The sequence below is a fragment of the Stegostoma tigrinum genome, chromosome 2, assembly GCF_030684315.1.
Source record: "Stegostoma tigrinum isolate sSteTig4 chromosome 2, sSteTig4.hap1, whole genome shotgun sequence".
Lineage (NCBI taxonomy): Eukaryota > Metazoa > Chordata > Chondrichthyes > Orectolobiformes > Stegostomatidae > Stegostoma > Stegostoma tigrinum.
In genome coordinates this window covers 12,423,480-12,447,007 of record NC_081355.1, presented here as the reverse complement: position 1 = coordinate 12,447,007, position 23,528 = coordinate 12,423,480, and the positions used below count along the sequence as shown (strand labels likewise).

The 23,528-nt window shown below is 43.0% G+C and overlaps 1 protein-coding gene and 1 long non-coding RNA gene across 2 annotated transcripts in view; one reads left to right on the top strand and one right to left on the bottom strand.

Annotated features, from left to right (window-relative positions):
* LOC132210706 (uncharacterized) overlaps positions 1-7,702 on the top strand; it is a 59,320-nt gene extending 51,618 nt beyond the window's left edge. The window contains exon 4 of the long non-coding RNA XR_009446878.1: positions 7,453-7,702. This is a non-coding gene — a long non-coding RNA (uncharacterized LOC132210706). The remainder of the gene's footprint in view (positions 1-7,452) is intronic.
* The window catches only part of pxdc1b (PX domain containing 1b), a 51,478-nt gene extending 28,588 nt beyond the window's left edge, over positions 1-22,890 (bottom strand). The window contains exons 1-2 of the mRNA XM_048561402.2: positions 21,929-22,890; positions 3,313-3,404 (exon numbers count right to left, since the gene is read on the bottom strand). Coding sequence (XP_048417359.1) covers positions 3,313-3,404; positions 21,929-22,178 — 342 coding nt within the window. The 5' untranslated portion in view covers positions 22,179-22,890. The remainder of the gene's footprint in view (positions 1-3,312; positions 3,405-21,928) is intronic.
* Positions 22,891-23,528: the final 638 nt, after the last annotated feature.

Here is a 23,528-nt window from a genome sequence, read left to right as displayed (position 1 = left end):
CTCCACCGCAATACCTCAATAAATCAGAAATCACTTGCCAACCAATCTCCTGTGATGTAAGTTGCTGTAATCGTTTGAAATTTGACATTTTTGACTTTGTTCTCATGAATGTAAGATGTAAGGTTTCAATAATATGTCTCTTGGCTCAGCATTGTTGAAGTTCTGTTTATTTGCAGCAATACACATCGGGCCCAACCTCCAAAGACTTGCGCAAATGTAACAGTGCAATATTTTTTGCCTCATATCTCATTATTCCCTGAGTATTGGCCAAGAACAAGAGAGAGACCTCTTCTTTGCAAACGCAGTACAGTGGGATATTGTAATTCCACTATAAACCAGCAGGTGGTGGTCTTGGTTTAACATCTCACCAGAATGACAGCACTACTGGTGTGCAAGTCCAGTCCTGGGGTGGGATTTGAACCTAGAACCTTCCATCCTAAAGGCAAGAATGCAACTAAAATGTGAGAGATCAATCTTTCACTGCAGCCAGAAGGACTCAGGAGTCCTGGTAGATGACTCACAGGAAGTTAATATGCAGTTAGAGCAAGGAATCAGGAAAGCAAATGGTTTGTTAGCCTTTATTGCAAAGTGGTTGCAGTATGATAAAAATGATGCTGAACCCCTCACTATCGACAGTCTGGGGGTTACTATTGACCAGAAACTGAACTGGAGTAGCCAGCTAACTAATGTCAATACAAGAGCTGATTAGGAATCCTGCAGTGGGTAACCCATCAAAACACATCTACCATCTACAAGGCACAAGTCAGGAGTGTGATGGAAGACTCCCCACTTGCCTGGATGGGTGCAGCCTCCACAACACTCAAGAAGCTTGATACCATCCAGAACAAAGCTGACCACATGTTTGGCACCAAACCCATGATCATTCACTCCCGTCCCCACTGGCGATCAGCAGCAAGAGTATGTACCATGAATATGACGCACTGTAGGATCTTAGCAAGGCTCCTCAAACAGCGCCACTGAAATCCATAAGCAGAACCATCTGAGCACACAGGGGCATAGATATCAACTCTCCAACCCACTCACCACCATACCTCATAGCCTTGCCTCTGAATAGTGGGATGTATTCAAGAAGGAAATATGAAGAGTATGGGGCCAACATGTTCCAGTAAAGAAAAACGGTAGGATCATGCAAAACCTGTGAATCCCGTGTATCAAGGGATACTCAGCACTGTGTTAAGAGTTAAAGGAAAGGTTATGGCAAATATCAAAGGCTCAAACCAGCCGAAACCTTAGGGGAGTACAGAATGTGCAACAGAGGACTTAAAAAGGAAATTAGGTGACGTAAAATGTGACGTGAAAGGATGCTGGTAGATAAAATAAAGGTAAATTCTCAGCTATTTTTACAGGCACATTAAGGGTGAAAGGATAACGAGGGAAAGAGCAGGTTCCTTTGGGAACCACAGCAGGAATTTATATGTAGAGTCAGAGGATATTCATAAGGTTCTAAATGAATACTTTGTGTCATTGTTCATTGGTGAGTGGGACTCTACGGTACAGCGAAACAATGAAAGAAATTAGCACAGACAGAGAGGAGGTTTTGAGTAGTTTGGCAGGCTTAAAAGTAGATAAATCTTCAGGGCTGGATGAAACGTACCGCAGGCTGTAGGCTGAGGCCATGGAGGGAGAACTTGCAAACATTTTTCGATTCCTTCCTGCCCACCATAAGGGTGCCAGAGGACTGGCGGGCAGGCAATGTGGTACTGTTAGTGAAGAAGGGAGCAAGGGACAAACAAGGAAACTATAGGCCAGTCAGTCGAACCTGGATGATGGGGAACCTACTGGAGGCAACAGACTGAATCTGCATTTGGAGAGGCAGGGATTAATCGAGAACAATCAGCACGGTTTTGCTAAGGGGAGGGTCTTGTCTGACCAACTTGATTGAGTCTTGAAGGGATGACCAGGTGTGTGGCTGAGGGCAATCCTTTTGAAAAAAGTCTACTTGGACTTCAGCAAGGCTATTGATAAGGTTCTCCATTGGGAGACTAACAGCAAAGGTAAGAGCCCACGGGATCCAAGGAAACTTGGCGAATTTGATCCATGATTAGCTGAGTGGCAGGAAGCAGAGGGTGACTGTGTGCTAAGTGTTGGGAAATGGGATTATACTAGTCAGCTGGTTGTTTTTGACAACGTGGACATGATGGGCCAAAGGGCCTTTTACTGTGCTGTAGGCCTCTGTGACTCTATGACCATCCTTACTTGGAAATATAGTGTTGCTGGGTCAAAATTCTGAAACTCCCTCCCAAATGGCATTGTGGGTCTACCTATATTAAACAGACCTTCGCCAGGGCATTTAGGAATTGGCACTAATTCTGGCCCACCAGCTGAATTAATAAAAGAAAGCATCATGAAGACTTCCAGAAGTTATGTACATCTTTGGCAGAGTGACAGCTGGAACCAGGTGTGCTAGGTTGGCCTTCTTACCTAAGGGAGGATATTTTTGCTCCAGTAATAAAATGTCACTAACTCAATTCTTGAGAGCTATGTTGAGGAGAGGTTGTGTAGAATGGGTCTATATCTTCTGGAATTTCACAGAATCCCTACAGTGTGGAAGCGGGGCATTCAGCCCATTGAGTCCATACCAACCCTCCAAAGAGCATTCACCGCCTCGCCGACCATCTCTCACCGCCCCTCCCCCCAACCTATCCCCGTAACCCCGCATTTCTACACCTCTGGACATTGTGGGCAATTTAGCATGGCCAATCTACCTAACCTGCACATCTTTGAACTGTGGGAGGAAACCGGAGCACCCGGAGGAAACCTACGCAGAGAGAATGTGCAAACTCCACACAGAGGCTGGAATTGAACCTGGGCCCCTGGCGCTGTGAGGCTTAGAAAAGGCAGGTCTCATTAAAACACAATATTCTAAAAGGGCTTGATCAAATGGACGCTGCAAGACTGCTTCACCTAACGGGAGAGGTTAGAACCAGGGGGTCACAGTCCTGCAGGTACAGGATCAGCCCCTTTATCACTCAGAGGGTTGTGCACTTTTGGAATTCTTACTCCAGGCTGCCATAGATGCTTAGTCACTGGGTACATTTAACATTGAAATCAATAGCTATTTGGGCAGCCATTAAAGGAATTGATGTAGAAATTCTGCCCCATTTAGATGGGAAGTACTCCTGCTCTGATTTCTTAAGCTTTGCTTTATCATATTTACACAATCAGAATTCAGAAATGTACAGAACATGGCAAATTATTTTCACAGATCTCATCTGGCTGAAAGCACTGGAGTGTTGGCAAAGTATGAAGGTGCCTTCTGAGGATAAGGAACACCTCTTAACAAATACTTACTTTGCAGGGCAAGTTAATTATAATCTTCAGAACTTTCTCAATTTCATTTAGTCTTGCTTCTATGTCGTGGGCTTTTTTCACTGCAACTAACCCTGGAAAACAAATAAAAAGATCATAAGAATGGATTGCTCTCCAGTGACATGTCCAGGTGAATATTAATCCTGTGGATGCAGGCAGCTACCATGCAGCAACAATTGAATCTGGGCGAGCAAATCAGGTATCAGATGTAGAAATTTTAGAATTGGAGATAGGACTACTAAGCCCCAATTTCTCATAATGCTTTTTAAAGTCATGTGCCTCTCGGCAATCTGTTCTACCCAGCCACCTTTCATGAAGCAACCTTTTGCACCAGTTGACATCCTTTGGAATAAGGAATGGTAAACACAAGAAGTCGCTAATGTTTCTTGTGAAAAACCCAATCTGTCAAACAGCAGGTTCGAACTTGCATGGCAAGATGATGTATTGTACAGCCAATCACCACCAGTGAGACCTCCGTAAAAACTTCCCACACACTTGGGAAGAGGCTCAATAATGGTGCACTGACTAAATAAAAATGAATCTTCCCTCCAGAAAGATAGCCAACTGTTCCCCAAACATGTCCCATTCTTGTAATTTGTTTCTACAACTTTGTGACCTCTTGAGTGAAACAGCTACAGGAGTCCCCGCTGTCATTCCATGACACACATTGCTGCAACGTGGTGATCTGATTCTGATGTCTGTAATCATTTTCTCAGTTCATTAGGTTCTCTTCCTTTCTGGCCTGGGCTTGCTGCAATGTTTCAGTGAAGCACAACACTAGCTCAAGAAATGACACCGCATTTTCTGTTCGGTCACTTTACAGCCTCAAGGTCTCAATATTGAATTCCCTACCTTCAGAAACTGACCGCATGATGTTTGTTCCTCATTTTTGTTACATCCTCTCTACCTGTCCCCCTCCCCACAGCCACCTTGCCTTGTATGTATCTTGTTTAGATTTAAAATTATTGTCATGCAAATAAAAATATAGTGAAAACTGTTTCATTGGGTGCAAAATGTCATTATACTCTGGCACCATATTGAAGCAATGAATATAATGCAGGACTTCTTCTGCAATAGAATTCATCTTTCCCTCGTCATTTTGACACCCTCTGCTGCTCCTAATCTCTTTCACTATTAACTTAGGGTTTGGTTTAGCTCAGTTGGCTGGACGGTTGGTTTGCAAAGCAATATAGTACCAACAGTGTGGGTTCAATTCCCATCACTGACAGAGGTTACCGTGTAGAGCCCTCCTTCTTCCCCCCCACAACAACTACATGAGGTATGATTAAGCCACCACTAGTTGCCTCTCTGTAATGGCACAGCAGCTCTGCAGTGAGTCAACTTCCCCCACTTATTTCTCATTTAACTGATGCTGCTTGCCAACATTGTCTGAAAGCACAAATACAGGTTCCACGAGTACGCTGACAACACTGAGCTCCAGTCAACACTTGTGAGCAGGAATACTGTGCCGTTATGAGGATGGGATGCAGGCTGGCACGGCATTTTCCCAGCATCATTCCATTCCAGAAGCCATTTTCCTCAACAGAGCAACACCATGACCATTCATCTGACATAAGTGGATCGATTCTTAAGGTCACTAAGATGCCAATTAGATCTGGAGATTGGCAGGCAGCTGGAGATGGTCGACCTTGGCAGCGAATGTAATGTAAAGACAAGCAAACACAGATTCAACCCCTATGCACCAGTTTATTTTAACTAGGTGTGAAATAATAACCCAGAGGGTGAATGTCCCAGCCTTGATTGCTGTGCAGTCTGAAATCTGCCCTCAGTGGATTGAGGACAGCAGTAGGCTCTCACTGGCAGTGGTATCCTGTGTGTTGTATGCTCCTGGGGAACAGTAAAATGGGAGGGGAGTGACAGATGATCAAAGAGATATTTATACCTAATCATTCGCTATTCCGAATCCACAAGTGTTTCTTGTATAAAAGCAAAATGGTAACCAGGATGTGATCTTCCCTCCTACGGGGTATTTTACCTGATGTGTTAATGTTAGCTTTTGTAAAACGGGACACTAGGCTTGGATATTGTAGCATGGAAGAATTCAATTTATTCTATTGGCTAAGATATACCAACAATATGTTCACAGGGATGTAAGTGTCTGGGCTAACATTAAGCTGGGGGCGGCACGGTGGCTCAGTGGTTAGCACTGCTGCCTCAAAGTGACAGGGACCTGGGTTCAAACCCACCAACACACTAAAACAGCAGCTAATGAACTTAAAAGACCCTATACAGACAACAAGCAAAACGAACGTCACCTACAAAATACCTTGCAAGAACTGTGACAAACACTACATTGGACAAACAGGCAGAAAGCTAGCCACCAGGATACATGAACATCAACTAGCCACAAAACGACATGACCCACTATCACTCGTATCCTTACATACAGATGAGGAAGGACACCACTTTGATTGGGACAACACATCCATCCTAGGACAAGCCAAACAGAGACACGCACGAGAATTCCTAGAAGCATGGCATTCCAACCGGAACTCCATCAACAAACACATTGATTTGGAGCCCATCTACCATCCCCTGAGAAAAAGAACAGGAAATGACATCACCAACGCAGGAAATGACATCACCAACCCAAGGAAACCTAAACAGATAAATAGAAAGCGGGACATAACACCAGCGCTTCGTCGGAGGCTCACTGATGATGTTACCTAGAATGGTGACGAAACGTCTGAAAACGAACCTTCCAGTTCAGCGAGCAAACTCACATCCAGAACCTCAACCTGAGCTACAAATCTTCTCAAAACTCGCTACCTGGGTTCAATTTCAGCCTTGGGTAACTGTCTGTGTGGAGGTTGCACATTCTCCCCGTGTCTGCGTGGGTTTCCGCCAGGTGCTCCGGTTTCCTCCACAGTCCAAAGATGAGTAGGTTCGGTGGATTGGCCAGGCTAAGTTGACCATAGAATCCAGAGGTGGGTTAGCCACAGGAAATGCAGGGTTATAGGGTAGGGGTATGGGAGTGTGTAGACTTGATGGGCCAAATTCAACACTGTTGTGATTCTATTAGTTACAGAAGAGCAGTGTGCTTCTAGAAGAGTGTCATGCTTCAGATGATCCTGGTTTAAGACAGAGTTTGAGATCTTTATAACCTCAGGTCTCTATGCTATGATACAATGGTGATAGCACAAGCTTGTCTCTTAATGACATATTGTGCCTCTTAAAGGTATTTTGACACACTGACCAGGAGACAGCAATCTTGTCACTTATTATTTGCAATTCTCTCCGCTTAAATGTAACAGGCTTGTCAGCAAATTTAGAGATCATGGAATAAAAGGAACTGGAGCAGCATGGCTGAATGACAGGAAACCGTAGTGACGAGTGGTTGAAGTTCAGTCTGAAGGAAAGTAAACATACGGATCAAAGTTTTGAATCAAAACCTTTGTCACAGACGTCCTGAGGAAGGGTCACTCGACCCGAAACGTTATCCCTGATTTCTCTCTGCAGATGCTGCCGGACCTGCTGAGCTTTTCTAGCACCTTCTGTTTTTGTATGTGGAATGCACACTGCCTGACAATGTGGTGGAGGCAGACTTCATTGAGGCTTTCAAAAGAAAATTGAATAATAATTACTCAAACTTTTAAAAGTTTGGAGGGCTACCAGGAAAAGTCAAGCGAATGGAGGCATGTACGTCGCCCTTGCAGAGAGCCAGCATTGACGTGATGGGCCAAACAACCTCCTTCTGTGCTGATAACTGTTCTGAGAGCAGAAATGTCGGGTTGCAATTTATGAGAAGATGTGTACGCAGTCTTACAATGCATGTCAAAATCATTATGCCACAATTTATGGCCTAGTTTAGCAAATTGATTCTTCCTATATGAGCTACTTCACAAACAAAGACTTCATAAGTGACTCACGAAAACATCCTTGCGATCATTGTGACCATTTGCTGCAGTCAGTGTGTCGGTCAACACCAGAACCCAGAGTTGACTGCTGATAGGAGAAATGGCAACTGAAATCTGCAAATCCCACTGTGTAAACAGACATGATGAGGAACCTCACATCCAACTGAAATATTTCAAGTGCAACATGTATACAGTGCTTCAAATGAATGGTATCACTGTTATGGAATTATTCTTATTTCCACAGGGAACTTTCTGATGGCCTTACCAGGATTGGCTGCCAAGGAAATGGTGTCAAAATGACCCAGAGATAGCAAGAACTGCAGAGCTGGAGCCAGAGACAGTACAGTATGGAGCTGGAGGAACACAGCAGGCCAGGCATCATCAGAGGAGCAGGGAAGCTGATGTTTCGGGTTGGGACCCCTCTTCAGAAATGACCGCCTTAATTTGAATTTGTAATATTTCTGTTTTGTATTAAACAACGATTTGCCAGTAAATGCGTTCATATGCTGAACCGCAGTTGAATTCCTTTCTCTCCATCCTAAGGCCTGATAACACTGAGACATGTAAGGGAGTTTAAATGAAGGTGCATTCACAACACACTCCCATTAGTCAAACAGTCTCAGTCTCTGTCAAAGAAGCCAGGGGCAAGCAGGATCAGGGCCCCAGAAAATGCCGCGGAAGATAAACTTTTTCTTCAACAAAGATACAAATTAGGGGCGGCATCAGGGCCACTCAGCCCCTTGAGCCTGCCCTGTCCTTCATCATGACCATGGCTGCTCTGTTTCTGCTGTGAATTCCACATTCCCATCTACTCCCATAACCTTTGTTCTGTGTTAAAAATGGTCAATGACCCTATCTCCAGCATGTTCTTAAGCAGATGGTTCCAAAGCTGAGAACCCTCTGAGAGAGAAAAAATGCATCTCCATCCTAAAAGGTGGTGCCTAATTTTAAAAAAGTATTCCCCAGTTCTGGACTCCCGCACAAGAAGAAACAATGTTTCCACATCCTTTCCACCTCGTCAAGACCGTTCAGGATGTTATACACTTCATTCAAGTCACTTCTCGCTCTTCTAAATTCCAATGGAAATGGGCTGAGCCATTCCGATCTTTCCTCTTAAAACAACCCGCTCTCTCCGGCTATCAATCTAGCAAACCTTCATTTCACTGCCTCTAATCCATTTATATCCTCCCTTACATAAGGAGACCAAAACAGCACGCAGCGCTTGAGATGTGATCTCACAAATGTGCTATATATATAAAGTCTCCCTACTTTTACATTCCAGTCTTTTCATGATGAAGCATGGCATTTTCTTAATTACTTACTGCAAATCAGCGAGAGTTCATTGAATACAAGAGTAAACTGAGTACAGCTTTCACCTCCTTAACGATTGATTCTAACATCTTCCCTATGAGTGACACCAACCTAATTGGCCCATAACTTCCTGGCATGGGCCTCCCTTCCTTCTTGAATAGAAGGGTTTATTTGCTACTTTCCGATCTGGTGGAACCTTTCCTGAATCGAGTAAATTTTGGAAAAATAACATCAAGCTTTTGACTGCCTCATTAGCCACTTCTTCTAAAGAAACTAGGGCAAAGTCCAACAGAGCCAGGGACCTGTCAGCTTCCAGTGCCACTCGTTTACTTAGCAACAATTCCCTGATGATTGTAATGTTTCTGAGTTGCTCCCTCCCTTCCATCTCCTGAGTTACAGGCATTACTGGAATGTTTTTGGTATCCTTTACAGTGAAAATATTTATTCATTTTGCCAACCCTTTCCTCATGATCTATTATTAATGCATTATTCTCATTTTCTAGAGGACTAACACTAACTTTGCGCATTCTTTTCCTTTTTAAGTACCTGTAGAAACTCTTCCTACCATTTTTACATTTCTAGCTAGCTTCCCCTCATGATGTTAATTTCTTTCTCCTGTTAACCATTTAGTCATTCTGTGTCATTGTTTATATTCTCTATAACCCGCTGATATGCCACTTATCTTTGCAGTTATATGCTTTATTTTCTCAACTTTTATTCTGGGTTCTTTACCAACCAGAAGGATCAGACATGAAATCCCATTCTTGTTTGCACTGATATCCACATTCAGTGTGTTAATGAGGCCTTGGAAGTAAAAATCGCTCCAAGTCCCTTACAAAGCATGTTCATGCCCCAAATTCAAATCAAATCTTTGTATAAAAATCGATTACTGTGATGTATGTTGCTTTGTTGCTCTGTCTACACATAAATATTGTCTGAATAGTAAAAATAATTGAGATTGACTTTTCTGGAGATAAATTATAACTACAAGGAGATGAGCAGTGTGAGGAAGCATTCTGTGGGAGAAGCTTCACTGAATTTGAGAAGATAGTCTGGCTTGGTATTTGTGTGTAATTCTAAAGGAGTGCTGCACTGCTAAAGGTGCAATCTTTTGCTTAAGATATGAAGCCAAGGCAATTCCTCACTCCTACTCTTCCAGCCAAACCTAAAGAATTCTAGAGCTGGGGAGTTCTGCAATTGTTTTAGCTAACTGAAAATATTTTGCCCTCAACTGATGTTGATGGCTGCATTATTTATTTCTTCAATGTACATATGAGCTTATTGTCTGTAAGTTGGCTGTTGCACTTCTTACATTTCAAAGCTAACCACTCTTGGGAAGCACCTCTTTGTCTGTGAAATGTTTTGGGATGTCCTGACGACTGAAATGCAGGCCTTTTTTTAAATTTTCTATTGGGAATTCCGAGATCGGAACACCTCGTTTGAGCCCCATTTTCTGGAATCTTGCAAAATTATGCAATATGTTGTCTAAGAAGCATTCCCTAAAGCAGAGTCTATATTGTAAATAGAGTTTATCATATGGACCTACTTTAATTACATAGTTGAGTTTTACTGGCTGTCCACTGTTCGAAGCTAAGACTCCACTCTACAGTCCCTTATGTTTGACAGCTCAGTAGATATGGACTGCAACACTGTATTGAATTTAATAACATGAATAAAGTAACTATAAAATCTTAAAAATGTAGTTCACTATTAACTCCCCTCTGAAATGGCCCAGCAACCCATCCTGTTCAATCAGGGATGGGAAACAAGTCCTGGCCCTGGAAAACAAGTCCAGCCCTGGGAAACATGTCCTGGCCCTGGGAAACATGTCCTGACCCTGGAAACCCACTGTTTAGAAAAGGAACTGGATGTGCCAGAAGTATGGTCAGTGCCTTTAACTAAGATTCTCTCTCCAATGGTGCTACCTGACCCTGCTGACAGTTCCCAACGTTTTCTGTTTTTACTCCAGTTTGTTTTGATCTGGCGTTTAAACACCTGCAAGTTCCGGCAGTGCTCTAGGAAGGTGCACGAGATGGGAACATTCTCTTCATTGAGTGGCGCCCATATGTGGCTATGACTGAAGCACAGGCCACAGGCTGAACCTGCAACCTCCCAGCCCACACAGCTCAGTAACACACTGTGTCAGCTGCATGGTGGCACTGTCGCCTCTGAATCAGCAGCTTACGGGTTCAAGTCCCACAGCAGGACTTAAATATCACAATCCAAGTTGATGTTTCAATGCAAGACTGGGGGAGTGTTGCACTGTTGGAAGTGTTAGCATTTGAGCGAGATGATAAATTATGGCCCTGTCTTGCCTTCCTAGGTTGACGTAAATGCCTATGTGGTTTCAAAGAGGAGAAAAGGAGTTAGCCCATATGACCTGGTCAATATTTATCCATCAGTCAACGTCATGAAAACTGGATACTGGTCATTATCATGTTGCTGCTTGTAGGAGCATGTTGTGTGCAAATTGACTGCAATGTCCCCAATATTATAAAAGTAACTAATTTTCAAAAGTAGACCATTGGTTGTAAAGTGCCTTGTAACATCTTGAGGTTGTGCAAGTTGTTATAGAGGTACCGAAACATACAAATTAGGAGCAGGAGGACAGCATTCCGCAACTCGAGCCTGCTCCAACATTCAATAAGATCATGGCTGAACCAATTACTCTGCATTCGTGCATTTCTCCAAAAATCTTTCGGCCTTGGTTATCAAGAATCCACCTTAAAGATTGTCAAAGACCCTGCTGCAACCTCCTCTTGAGTGCCAAAAGCTCATGATCCTCTCTGAGGATAATTTCCTCCTCATTTCTGTCTTAAACTGGTGACCCTTTAGCTTTAAGTAATGACTTCCACCTCGAGCTGCTTCCATCAGAGGAAACATCTTTTCCACATCAACCCTGTCAAGACCTCTCAGGAGATAGGTCTTTAGTTTTCAAATAGTGCATTTAATCACTGGTCCAGCAAGGTAAGATACTGTTCTGTGTACAGGCTGTTCATTTGCAAACTCCATTGTATCCTTGAGTAAGCTCCCGTTGTATTAGGATAAACAAACTTGCATGGAGGATAATTTCCCAAGTTTTTTGTCCAGTGGAGCAAATCCTTTACATTTAAGGGAATGACATGATTTTTGGATAATTCTGTGAGAAGACACGAACAGGAGCCACTCAGCTCCTCAACGCTGTTCTGTCCTTTTTTTCATAGATCAAGCCCCATCTGTCCTTTGACTAAATACACACATGCTTTTCCAAGTTTCTTGATAGCCTTAGCTAAGAAATATTCAGCAACCTCAGTATTGAAAACTTCAAACGATCCAGCATCTACAACCTATTCACAGAATCACAGATTGTTGCGATGCAGAAGAGATCCATTCAGCCCATTGTGTCTATGATAGCGCTCCAATACAGTGATGCACCTACTGCCATTCTCCCTGTAATCCTGCACATTCTTCCTTTTCAGATAATAATGCAATTCTTTTTTGAATACCTCAGTCAAACCTGGCTCTGCCACACTCTTAGGTCCCATATTCTAGATCTTAACCATCTTTACAAAACTCTGAGAGCTGCTTGGGGGCACAGCTTCAATTACTTTTTTTTGACATATATTCTTCCTGATTTCTCTCCTAAGGGACCTAAATCTAATTTTCAAATTGTGCCCCTTGATCCAGATTTCCTCTGATGAGGACACTGTTTCTCTCTTGTCTACTCTAGCTTATCCCTTTAAATGCCTCAGTCAGATCTCTAAATAGAAGGGTATGTCATTCACGCTTGTACAAACTTTCCTCATAATTTAACCCTTAAATCCTGGCAACATCCTGGTGAAATTGAGACAATTTTCTGAAGAAGGGTCCCAACCCGAAATGTCAGCTTTCCTGCTCCTCTGATGTTGCCTGGCCTGCTGTGTTCCTCCAGCTCCACACTGTGTTGCCCCACACTGTATCTGGCTAAGCTACAACTTTGCCACCAGTCTGAGAGAAGGCATCTCCTGCTTTTCCTCTTGGTCTGTGCTGGCTGTGCTTTGGAGACTGAAGAGACGAGGAGAAAATAATAAATATTTTGCAGGAGAAGGAATTTAAACTATGTGTTTATACGCAGAAGCTCTCAGAGACATGCATCATAATTTGGTATGTTCTTTGGGCTATAACTCTCTGAGATAGCATTTTAAATTCCAGCACGAAAATATAACAAATATGTGGATTCAGAAAGACGGCAGCTCCAATCTGAAAACACTCTTTCTCTCTAAATTGAAAACACAGCCAAGTGATGGTTTCAGTCGGGCAAGTTTTAATCTTAATGGCAACAGTAAGGTCCAATTGAAATCTCTGAAATGTAAGCAATTTATTTAACTACAGCAGGTCAACCTTGTGGTTCAACAGTAAAATGTAATTTTCTTCTTCTTTCTCAATACATTGAGTCCCTGAATCGTGGCTACTCTTTCTACTAAAGGAGACTATGTGAATTCTCAGCCAGCATCCTCTACTGCTCATGCCCAAGATGGCAACTATTGAACAGCAATGAGGAAGGCCTTGAAACAAATACATTGATATTGCCTCCTATATCACAGAGACATAATTAAAATGAGGCGTAAATATTCCAAATAATTAAGTTTGTAGATAAATGAAGAGGATAGGGGTCAAAAGGTTTTGATGTAAAAGCAGGAAGTGCTGGAGAAGCTCAGTGGGTCTGGTAGCATCTATGGGGAGAAATCAAAGTTAATATTTCAGCTCGACAGACCCTTCCTCAGAACAGGTAACTGATTTCTCTCCATAGATGCTGCCAGACCTGCTGAGCTTTTCCTGCAATTTCTGCATCCGCAGTTCTTTTGGTTTTTATTTTGTAACATTTTGGAATGTTCAGTTCCAAAGAAGGCTCGTAGCAGGCTAAAAATGTTAACTGTTTCTGTGTCTACAGACACAGGGTTTCTCTAACACATTCTGATTTAATTTCAGATTTCCAGCTTCGATAGTATTTGCCTTTATAAAAAGGTTTGATATTTGGATTTTCTCAATGCAGGGATGGGAAGAGAAGCTATGCTCGATGGAGATGGGCTGGCCTTGGTAAGAAGATAGTGGCTAGACTAGAAAAAAGAGGAGAGAGAATACATCAATCTCATGATTAAAGCTCATGATCTGCTCACAAGCCCCTGAACTGTAGCTTTTAACGACATTTATGCTTTTGACACAAGGTGACAGGGAATTGTGACCAGATCATGACCTCCACGTGAAAATTTTTAATTCAAAGTTCAAATCCTTTCATGTCTTAGCCCTTCTTTAACTCTGCAAAGTTTCTTCAGACTCTGTATTGCATTTTGTCTCATCCCTTACACATTCCCTCTTTCCAGCTGAAAATGATAAGCATTGAGGTTTGAAGTGGAGTATTAGTTCCAAGGTTCGTGGCTGCACACTTCGAGAAAGAGGCTCTGAGTTTATCCTTAGGGAACAGGAAGAGAAGATTGGAGAGTCTCATTTCTTTCCTCCTAAGGCTGCTCCTTGAGACGAAGAGGCCAAGGAGGAGGAAATGCTGAGTAAGGAAATCTTGGACAACAGTGTCATGGGAAAGCTCTGGAAATATTGGTTCAAACTCAAGGCAGATGTTGGGGTTTAAATTCAATTAATGAATGTGGAATATAAAACTAGTCTCAATAATTTTGACCGGGATAACTATCAGCATTTGTTGTTTGAAAACCCATCTGGTTCCCTAATTTCCATTAGGGAAGGAAATCTACCTTTTCATCCAGTCAGGCCTACATAGGACTCCAGACTCATGGCAACGGGGCTGACTCTTAATTGATCTGTCCAGCTGCTCAGTCCAACGGGGACTAGTCATGGGTACAATCTCTCGTGAAAAACATCTTAATTGATTAATAAGATGGTGCAGGAAAAGATAGGATAATATCAGATATCCAACCAAAGTACAATTTATTTGCAAATTAATAATCTTAAAATGTGAAAAAAACTATTTTAAATAAGGTTTACATTTTTCCCATGAGATGTTCGAAGAATCACTTTTGAACGTTTAAACATTAATCCTGCCTAACTGTTCAAATAGACTCCTACAGCATTGGGAGACACTGGCTTCTAGGAGACTGTGTTTAAAATTGAGTAGAGTTAATCTGAGAACTTTGATAAAAGTTTTCTCTCACATTGTTTAGCTTAGCCAGCGGAGAAGGCACAAGTATCATATTTGAAGTAACTAAAAGTAATCTTGTATAACTGGTTCATCTCACCTCCTTACTTTTTAGATGCTTATGGGCAGAGCAACTTTCAAAAACGAAATTAAAATCAAATCAAAGTAACCCAAATTTCCAGAGTGTGCCTGCTCTTGTGTCAATATTGTCTTGTGAATGCAGTGTTTGATTTATACTTCGAACAGAACAACTTGTGACAACAGTCTATCTCCAGTGTTCCATTCAGAAGCTTTAATTAAGTTTCCAAAATGATTTTGTGAATAAACACACTCCAAGACAGTGACAGAATCGTGGAGACCAGATATCATTCACGGATCCCAAAAACCCTGAAATCGAGAGGAATGGCGACAAAATTTTCCACCTGTTGGGGTCAAGAAATTTGGGGCAGAGTGCAGGTCCATGATGACCAAATTAATCCCTTTAAATTCCAGAACTGTTCACTTGATCAAACACTTCCCACCACATCTAGATATTCCTGTCGACCTTATGAAGGCTCCATCTTCATCCAAAAGTTGTGTTTGCTCCAATTGTAGCTTTTCCTAATACTATTCACATAATTGCCTGTTCAAAAATCCATCCTTTCTTCTATTTTCTGCTGTATGCATTTAGCATATTCTTTTCTGTTTCTGCTCCTTCTTTGGAAGCTTCATTGCCCCATAATTCACTAGATATTGCACCACTGTTAGACCATGATTCTGATGGGAGACCAATGGAAGCCTCCAAGAAACAAGAAAGTCCTGGCTACATTGGGTCTCTCTCACTTCTAAACAGCTTCCACATTGATTTATAATGGGCAGGACCATTACCCAGTATTTGATGCTCTTGGAACTGATGGGTCCCTGATATACTAGTGATGGATGGTACACTATAATAGATGTGACAAACTCATTATGACTTCCACAAGTTCACAAGCAGACCCCAACTGCAGAATCTAGGCCTGTACCTCCAAAAAGGGACATATATTTAAAGTAAAAGCATTTTGTGGATTGTCCCTTTCATGCTGTGAGAAGTGAAAGCAGTTGGATTGACAGTTTAGAATCACAGGATTGTATTGGTACAGAAGTAGGCCATTTGGCCCATCGTGCATGCACTGGCTCGTTAAATGAGCACATAATCTTGTGCCAGTCTCTTGCTTTTTCCCATACCCCTGCATGTTATTTTTTATCCAAATAATCAACCAAAGCCCTCCTGAATGCTTCAGTTGAACTTGCCTCCACCACACTTCCAGGCAGTGCATTCCAGACTCTAACTACTCACTGGGTGAAACAGTTTTTCCTCACTTCAACCTTGCTTCTTTTGCACATACTTTTAAACCCAAGCCCTTGTGTTCCTTTTACAAGCAGGGTGGGATAAGGGAGGGGTTCCCTGGGCAAAACCTTCTGTGGGTGACTATGTCAAATTGCTAGGTGCATGCTGCAGATGGGGACTGATATGACCCAGTGTTGGAGGGCACTAACATGAAGTTGCCCCACTAGCTGTAATGACAGCTGGTAAAATTTCAGAACATTTCCTTCCTTAATGCAGAAACAGTCTACACTTAACACTTAACCCTTGCTCACTTCCTTACATCCCAAACCAACCCTTAATTTGCTCCTGAGATGCTGCTTGGCCTGCTGTGTTCATCCAGCCTCACATTTTATTATCCCTTAATTTGTTCTGTTCTTGTTCTTTTGACCATGTAAATTTTCAAAACTGTATTCCAATGGAGATCTGGCTAAAATGTGCTAAAGCCTCAGTAAAAACTTTCAGGTCTATATTCCATTGTTCTGGTGGGATAACTCACATTGACCCAGAATCAGAGGCAACTCTGTAACAGAGGCACCCATGGTGTTGCTGTAAAACTGTTGTAGAAATTCACAGTTGAAAATTCAACCGGACTTGAGACGTGTAGTGCAACATTGGCTGCAGCAGGTCAAATCTCATTACTTCAGTTTTGCATCACGTGGAATATAATTCTAATCACCTCCACAGCCCCCTCCTGGTCAATTTGTAACGTTAGCTACAGATAATTTAAATATTCAGACTGAGTGGATGCCACGGCCTACACTCTCCAAACATTTCAGTTATCATTACTGTGAATAGAAATCTATGAGGGTGTTTGTCTACACATGCACTCAGCTCTCTGCTACTCGTTACTGCAACACTAGCCTGACATTAGTCTTTACATGACAAATCCAGCATTGGTCACTCTATGCTAAGTATTTCTTTAACATTCAGTTCTTGACTAACATACTAATATGCATTGAATTTTTATAAAAAAATTATTCTTGCGATGTGAATGTTGCGGGCAAGGCCAGCTGATTGTCCTAGAGAAGGTGATAGTGAGAGGAGTCAGGTGAGAGATTTGGAGGGGATTTTAAGGTGATGGTGTTTCCATGTGTCTTATTCTTCTGGATGGTCGAGATGGTGGGCTTAGAAAGTGCTGTTAAAGGGCCTTTGCAAAATTTATTTGCTATTTAGCTGTAAAGTTGCATACTGATGTAGATTTCTTCTTGTTAACTGCACATCCTCTTTCCCTCCCCTTCTCCCTATGTCAGTGTCTACTGACAAGTTGAATGCATCAAATCATTCCTTGTTCTCAGATAACAGAAGTATCTAAGAAGAAGCAATTGTGCAGACACCAACTGCCTTGGTATTTTATCTCCCTTGTATTCCATGACTTTCTCAAGGGTACACTGTTTTTACTGTTATCTATTTGTCCAGTTCCATGTTCCCTGAAATTGCATGCCTTTTTGGAGGCTTTTGAATGAGGGCTTTTTCAAAGGCTTTCAAAGCATCTAATAGCAGGGGGCTCCATTCTCTTTTTTGCTGTAATATTTTCAAAAGAAGTCAGGAGATTTTTCGAAGTACATACTGCCTTCTCCTCACTAAACCATTTCATAGGTAGCAAAACTGTTTCGCAGGTACACCTCCAGTCTTCTTCCTCAGAATAATTTCTATCATGTTATCAAATGTTGACTTTATGCTCTGGATGTTGCTTGGGTTAGATTCACCCTTTGGAATATACAGTACTGATATTGTGGAACCCCACAGGCAGAAATAAATCTGTTTTGATTGCAACCAACACCCACCACTGTCTCCTGGGGTACATCCTCCCAGCATTAAGCCATCTGGGCTAGCAGATTTCATCCACTCGGGTTCTAGCTTTGTCATTTCCTTGCCCTGAAATAATATATTGTCCACTTCTATGGTTGCTAATTTGTATTCTAACATTTATTAAATCTGTCTCAATATTTTTCGTATTCCTCTCAAGGTATACTCCTATTTACCTCTTTTGGATTTCTGTTATTTATTGTAAATTTAATTGCTAATCACTGTCCATTTTGGGAACTGTCTGTTTAACTCACACATAATTTCCTCTGTACAATTTAATGCGCAACACATTGCATTTCCTTCACTGTTTATAAGTGGCCTGTTCTTCCTCAGCCTAACTATCCCTCAGCAATATGATTCACTCGGATCATTTCTTTCTTGTTGTTTGGTAGTACAGGACTTGAATATGGTTGGAAAAAGACAAATTTTGGCAAAGCTTTTCATCTTGCGCTTATCAGGATGCTTCGCAAGAAATGCCAACTTCAGATCACATAAACTAATGTATGCTCTGTTAGCTTCATCTTTACAATGAAGAAACTGTTCACATATCTCACTAAGTCCTTACCACCAATAATCTCTATGAACTCTCCCCAACTCTTGCCTTAGTTTTCCAATGTTGCTCTAGACAAACCTATTCTTAAGGAATGAAACTGGATGATTTATTTTGTTTAATACTTTTCTGTTCTGGTTTATATAAACATCTTTAATTATTGCACTCCATCATTCAGCTACAAATGTTAACTGTTTCCCCCCATATATTGAGCTGCTTTGTCACCTTATAAGCAATGTGGTGCCCTGAATGTTTACAGCGAACTGTATCTTTGTCAGCTGGCTATTCATTTACCTCGATGTTTTATTCATTTGCCTTGTGAGTTGGAACGTAAACTAAAAACCACTCACTGAAGGACAACGAACATTGCACCAATTTTTTTTAGATTGATTCCAGTTTTTGGAACCTACTGGCTTCTTACCTCATACCTGGAAAACCTTCCAGAATCTCTCAATATTCTGACACGCAAATACCGGGATCATTGCTGGAAATGAGTCAAAAATGCAGGTGGCATCTATGTGTGGTAATTTCAGATGATCTATGACAACAGGGGTGATCACAATCAAGATGCTTTTTTGCCACGAGTGGGACTGAAAGGAAGACAATGCCTCAGGAATGAGAAAGGGAGTGCAGTAAGATGGGTACTAATCACCACAGTAGGAGCTACTGAAAGGATTTTCATTTATACAGCACCATTTATGACCACTAGGCATCTCAAATTCTTTTACAATCAATGAAGTACTTTAGAAGGGTAATCTCTGTGTTGGGTTTAGAAGCATGCCAGCGAATTTTCACATAGCAACCTCCCACAAACAGCAATCTGATCATGACCAGGTAGGACTGCGTGCTGTGACATGGAATAAGACATAAATGTTGGCCAACCCCATTCCCCTGCTCCTCTTCAAAGCATTGCCGTGAAATCTTCTGCATCCACGTATGTCAGCAGACAGGGCCTCAGATTAGCATCTTATGCAAAAGACAGCATTTCCAACAGTGCAGCACTCCATCAGTACAGCACTGGCGTGTCAACCTTGACTTTTACTTTCGCACGGGCCCAGATGTAGCAAGAATGACTGTGCACCCCTCTTCAGGCTGAGCAATCATACTGTCAAGGCCCATTTTACAAAGCTATCTGTGGACACCTGAACATGGACAGGATATTGGCAAAGCGATATTTCTGCTTGAGTGCTATCATACAATCTCCTTTAGCCGGGACATTTCCCCAACGCTTACTTTAAACCCTTTGATAGACCTTTATAAATTGAGGCATCTTACAATAATGAAAAAAGGAACAAGGTGAGGCCATTTGGCCCCTCGAAACCCTCTCTGCTATTCAATAAAATCAGGGCTGATCTGGTTGTAGCCTCAGTTCCAACCCTGTCTGTACCCCCTAGTCAGTCAGGAATTCAATTCCAGCCTTGAATATTTCTAACGACCCAGCTTTCCCTGCTTTCTGAGAAAATAACTTCAAGCATCACTGTCTCTCTGAGAGACGAAATTCTTCCTCCGCTCCACCTTAAGTGGGAGACCATTTATTTTTAACCGAGTTCCAGACGCTCCCGTGTGTGGAAACATACTTTCAACGTCCACCCGGTGGAGTCTCCGTCAGAATCTTCCATGTCACAGATGTGTGTGTGTGTGTGTGTGTGTGTGTCATGATAAAAAATGACTCGTGGCATTGTCTCCTCTCTCTGTCCCTCACACTGCAAACTAAAAAAAGTTTGTTCACCACTTTTCCAACACAGTGCCCCTATTCAACTCTGTAGACTAATAAGGAAAACACACCTCTCTGGCCCACTACCCAACTCAACAGCACATAGGGTTATGTTGACAGCTATTTTTGGATGTGGGTTTGGGGGAGGGGGCCATTGAAATAAAACTGCTCTACTGTGCAGGGCGACGCTTGCTAGCCGAATCAAAAGGTTCATTTTGTAATTACGCCTGTAGCCTGGAAGGGGCGACAAGCCTTAGTCAAAAGACACTGAAAGAGGCAAGTTCAGACCAAATGCGAGTTAACTTCCAAAACAAGAGGAAGATGAACAAGGGCGTGGAGCAGCAGGGACATTACTGCCGAGTACAAAGGGAAGGGGGACGCAGTTTCCCGGAAAGTTGCTAACCAGTGACAGAAAGTGGCCGTCGATGGGGTCAACGACTGAAATGCAAAGAGTGAACGATTTAAAAAAAAGGAAACTGACACAACTGGGCTAGGAGGGACGAGGAAAGGAGTCCCAGAGATCGTTTTCCTCTCTGTGTAGCGTCTCCACGTATCAATAATAGAAAAAGCTGACCGCCTCACGGTAACTTTACACCGGAAAAAAAAAGCGACGCTGCCACGCGTAAGGATTTCGTTGTTTCCTTTTTACGAAATTGGGGAGGGGAGGAGAGCTGGGATACTTGGAGGAAATAATTTTCCAACTCACCAGCCAGTCCGGCCACTAGTAGTTTCTGAGGCAGCATCACCGCTTTATGTAGAGTTTACAAAAGTGTTTCAAAATCAAATTGTATTTTCGGTTTTATTTTAAAAGCCCGTCCAATTGTGTTCTGCGGCTACTTTCTTGTTTGAAAACTGGGGAATGATCCGTCTGTTTTGAAAGCAAACACTTTAAGAAGTTTTGCATATGAGAATCCCCTGACGTTTCACAGAGAATCAGTTGTCACCGAACTACCCAGACAGTACGATGTTTAAATTTGAAAAACAGATTAAAGTTAATGGAAGCTTCACCCACGCAGTGACAACTGTCTGAATATGAATCTAGTGACTCCAGGCACCACCACTCCCTCCTTTAAATCACAAGTTATTAAATTCGATTGTCTTCAAAACCAATCTGACACTTTAGCTGTTTTTCTCTAAAACACTTTGAAACTAAACCTGTCTAAAATTCACTAAAGACGAGGGGAGAAGAATGATTTTGTTGGTGCATTAATGTCAAATCGCTTATCATTTGGCAAGTAAGCAGAATTATTTCAAAACTTTGTATCCCCACCACACACACATACACACTACTCCCCAGATACACGCACACACTACCCCAACACACTAATATCCTCCCCACACGCACATACTACCCCTACACACACCAAACCCTCCCAAGCACACATACACACCACTCACCAGATACACACACAGACCACTCCTACACACAGAAACACACGCACCATCACCGCCCTCAACACACACACCGCCCATTATTCCCCACATACACCCACACAGCCCACCCCGCCCCCCAAACACACACCACTCACCATTCCCCACATACACTCACACAGCCCACCCCGCCCCCCAAACACACACCACTCACCATTCCCCACATACACTCACACAGCCCACCCCGCCCCCCAAACACACACCACTCACCATTCCCCACATACACTCACACAGCCCACCCCGTCCCCCAAACACACACCACTCACCATTCCCCACATACACTCACACAGCCCACCCTGCCATCCCCCAAACCCCACACTCCGCCCCCCACACACATCTACCCCCAAACACACACACACACGCACGCAGCTTGTTGCTAAGTGAGGTGAGTAGAACTTGGATAGTGAATTTGGACAGGAATGTGAAGTGATCAAACCTTCAACCAGAGGGGAACGGGAAAGCTCTGCCTGATCTTCGGGGAAGGCGTCCGTCAGTCTCTTCAAAACCCTGGCCAGGTCGGCGTAACTCCGGTGTAAATACAGCACGTTCCTGTCCGACCACTCGGTCCTGATCTCGAAAAACTCTTCCTCCCGCCTGTTGATGATGATCTTCCTGACTCCGTTCACCCAGCAGTCCTTCACGAACATATTCACCAAAGAGGTTCCTTCAAACACCGCGGAGGCCATTCCTCCATCAACCCAGCATATTGTAGTTGTGTGTGTGTGTGTGGGGGGGTGGGGTGGGGGGGGGGAGTGCTCAGTGAGAAGGTTGAAAATTCAGGACAGAAAAGTTAATCTCCCTCAACCGATCACTGGTGGTGGAGATCTGTAGCCCCGAAACAGAATAAAACACAGCGACTAGATCCCAGATCCTCACTTTGATCGATGCGTTTCCAAAGCCTCCGGATGCCCCTCAGGCTGCGTATTCCGTTCTCTCTCTCTTTGTCTCCTGCTTCTTTTCCTCCCCTTTATGAATGTGAATGTTGACAGTCCCTTTCGGGTCTTGCACCTTAAGCGAGCCGTCAGTGCCTGCCCTGTCACAAGATGCTGCTGTCATCTGTAAACCATGACCAGCCCCTTCTCTCTCTCTCTCTCTCTCTCTCTGTGTAGCTCTGATCTCGCTCTCGGCCGAGAGCTCAACTTTACTTCAGGCACGTACTTCCAGGGAAATGAGGTTTCTTCCGCAAGATCCCTGACATCATTCCCAGGAATGTCTCTCTCTCTCTATCTGTATACGAACGCTGCGTCTGCTTAGCTGGGGAAGTAACACCAATGCATTACACACACACAGACACATCAGAAAGGAATTTCCCCTGACACAACGTCCTGCTTTTATTCGACCCTCAGCCCCCTCCCAGAGAGGGCAAGAGACAGACCCTCGCCCCAAATATTACATTCGCTTCGCCAGGGGGAGACGCATCCTCTCCCCGCATACACACACACACACAGAATTGAATTGCTGGCGTTCAGTACTAAAGTGCCCCCTAGTAACACAACCTTCTCTCATCAAAACAGAAATATTTCCATCAAGTATAAGATGTGCACGTGGCGGGATGTAAACAAGCTGAAATCTAGGACTGAATTATGTCCCGCCCCAACGTGGGCGGGAAAGCACCTTTTACTGATTGAAAATTTTCCCTCCAACATAAGTTATCAATGGTTAAGGGGCTATTGTAGTGTGTTGGTAGTGTTCGCACCGCTGGGCTGGGAAACGCCGGTTCAAGTCCCTCTCCCCATTCCAGGGGTGTGTAATTTCCGAATGGGGGAAGGTTTCTTTACATTGAGCCCTTTTTTTTAGAAAATAAGACAAACGTGGACAGATAGTTTAATCAACAAAATGTGAGGCTGGATGAACACAGCAGGCCAAGCAGCATCTCAGGAGCACAAAAGCTGACGTTTCGGGCCTAGACCCTTCATCAGAGAGGGGGATGGGGTGAGGGTTCTGGAATAAATAGGGAGAGAGTGGGAGGGGGACCGAAGATGGAGAGAAAAGAAGATAGGTGGAGAGAGTATAGGTGGGGAGGTAGGGAGGGGATA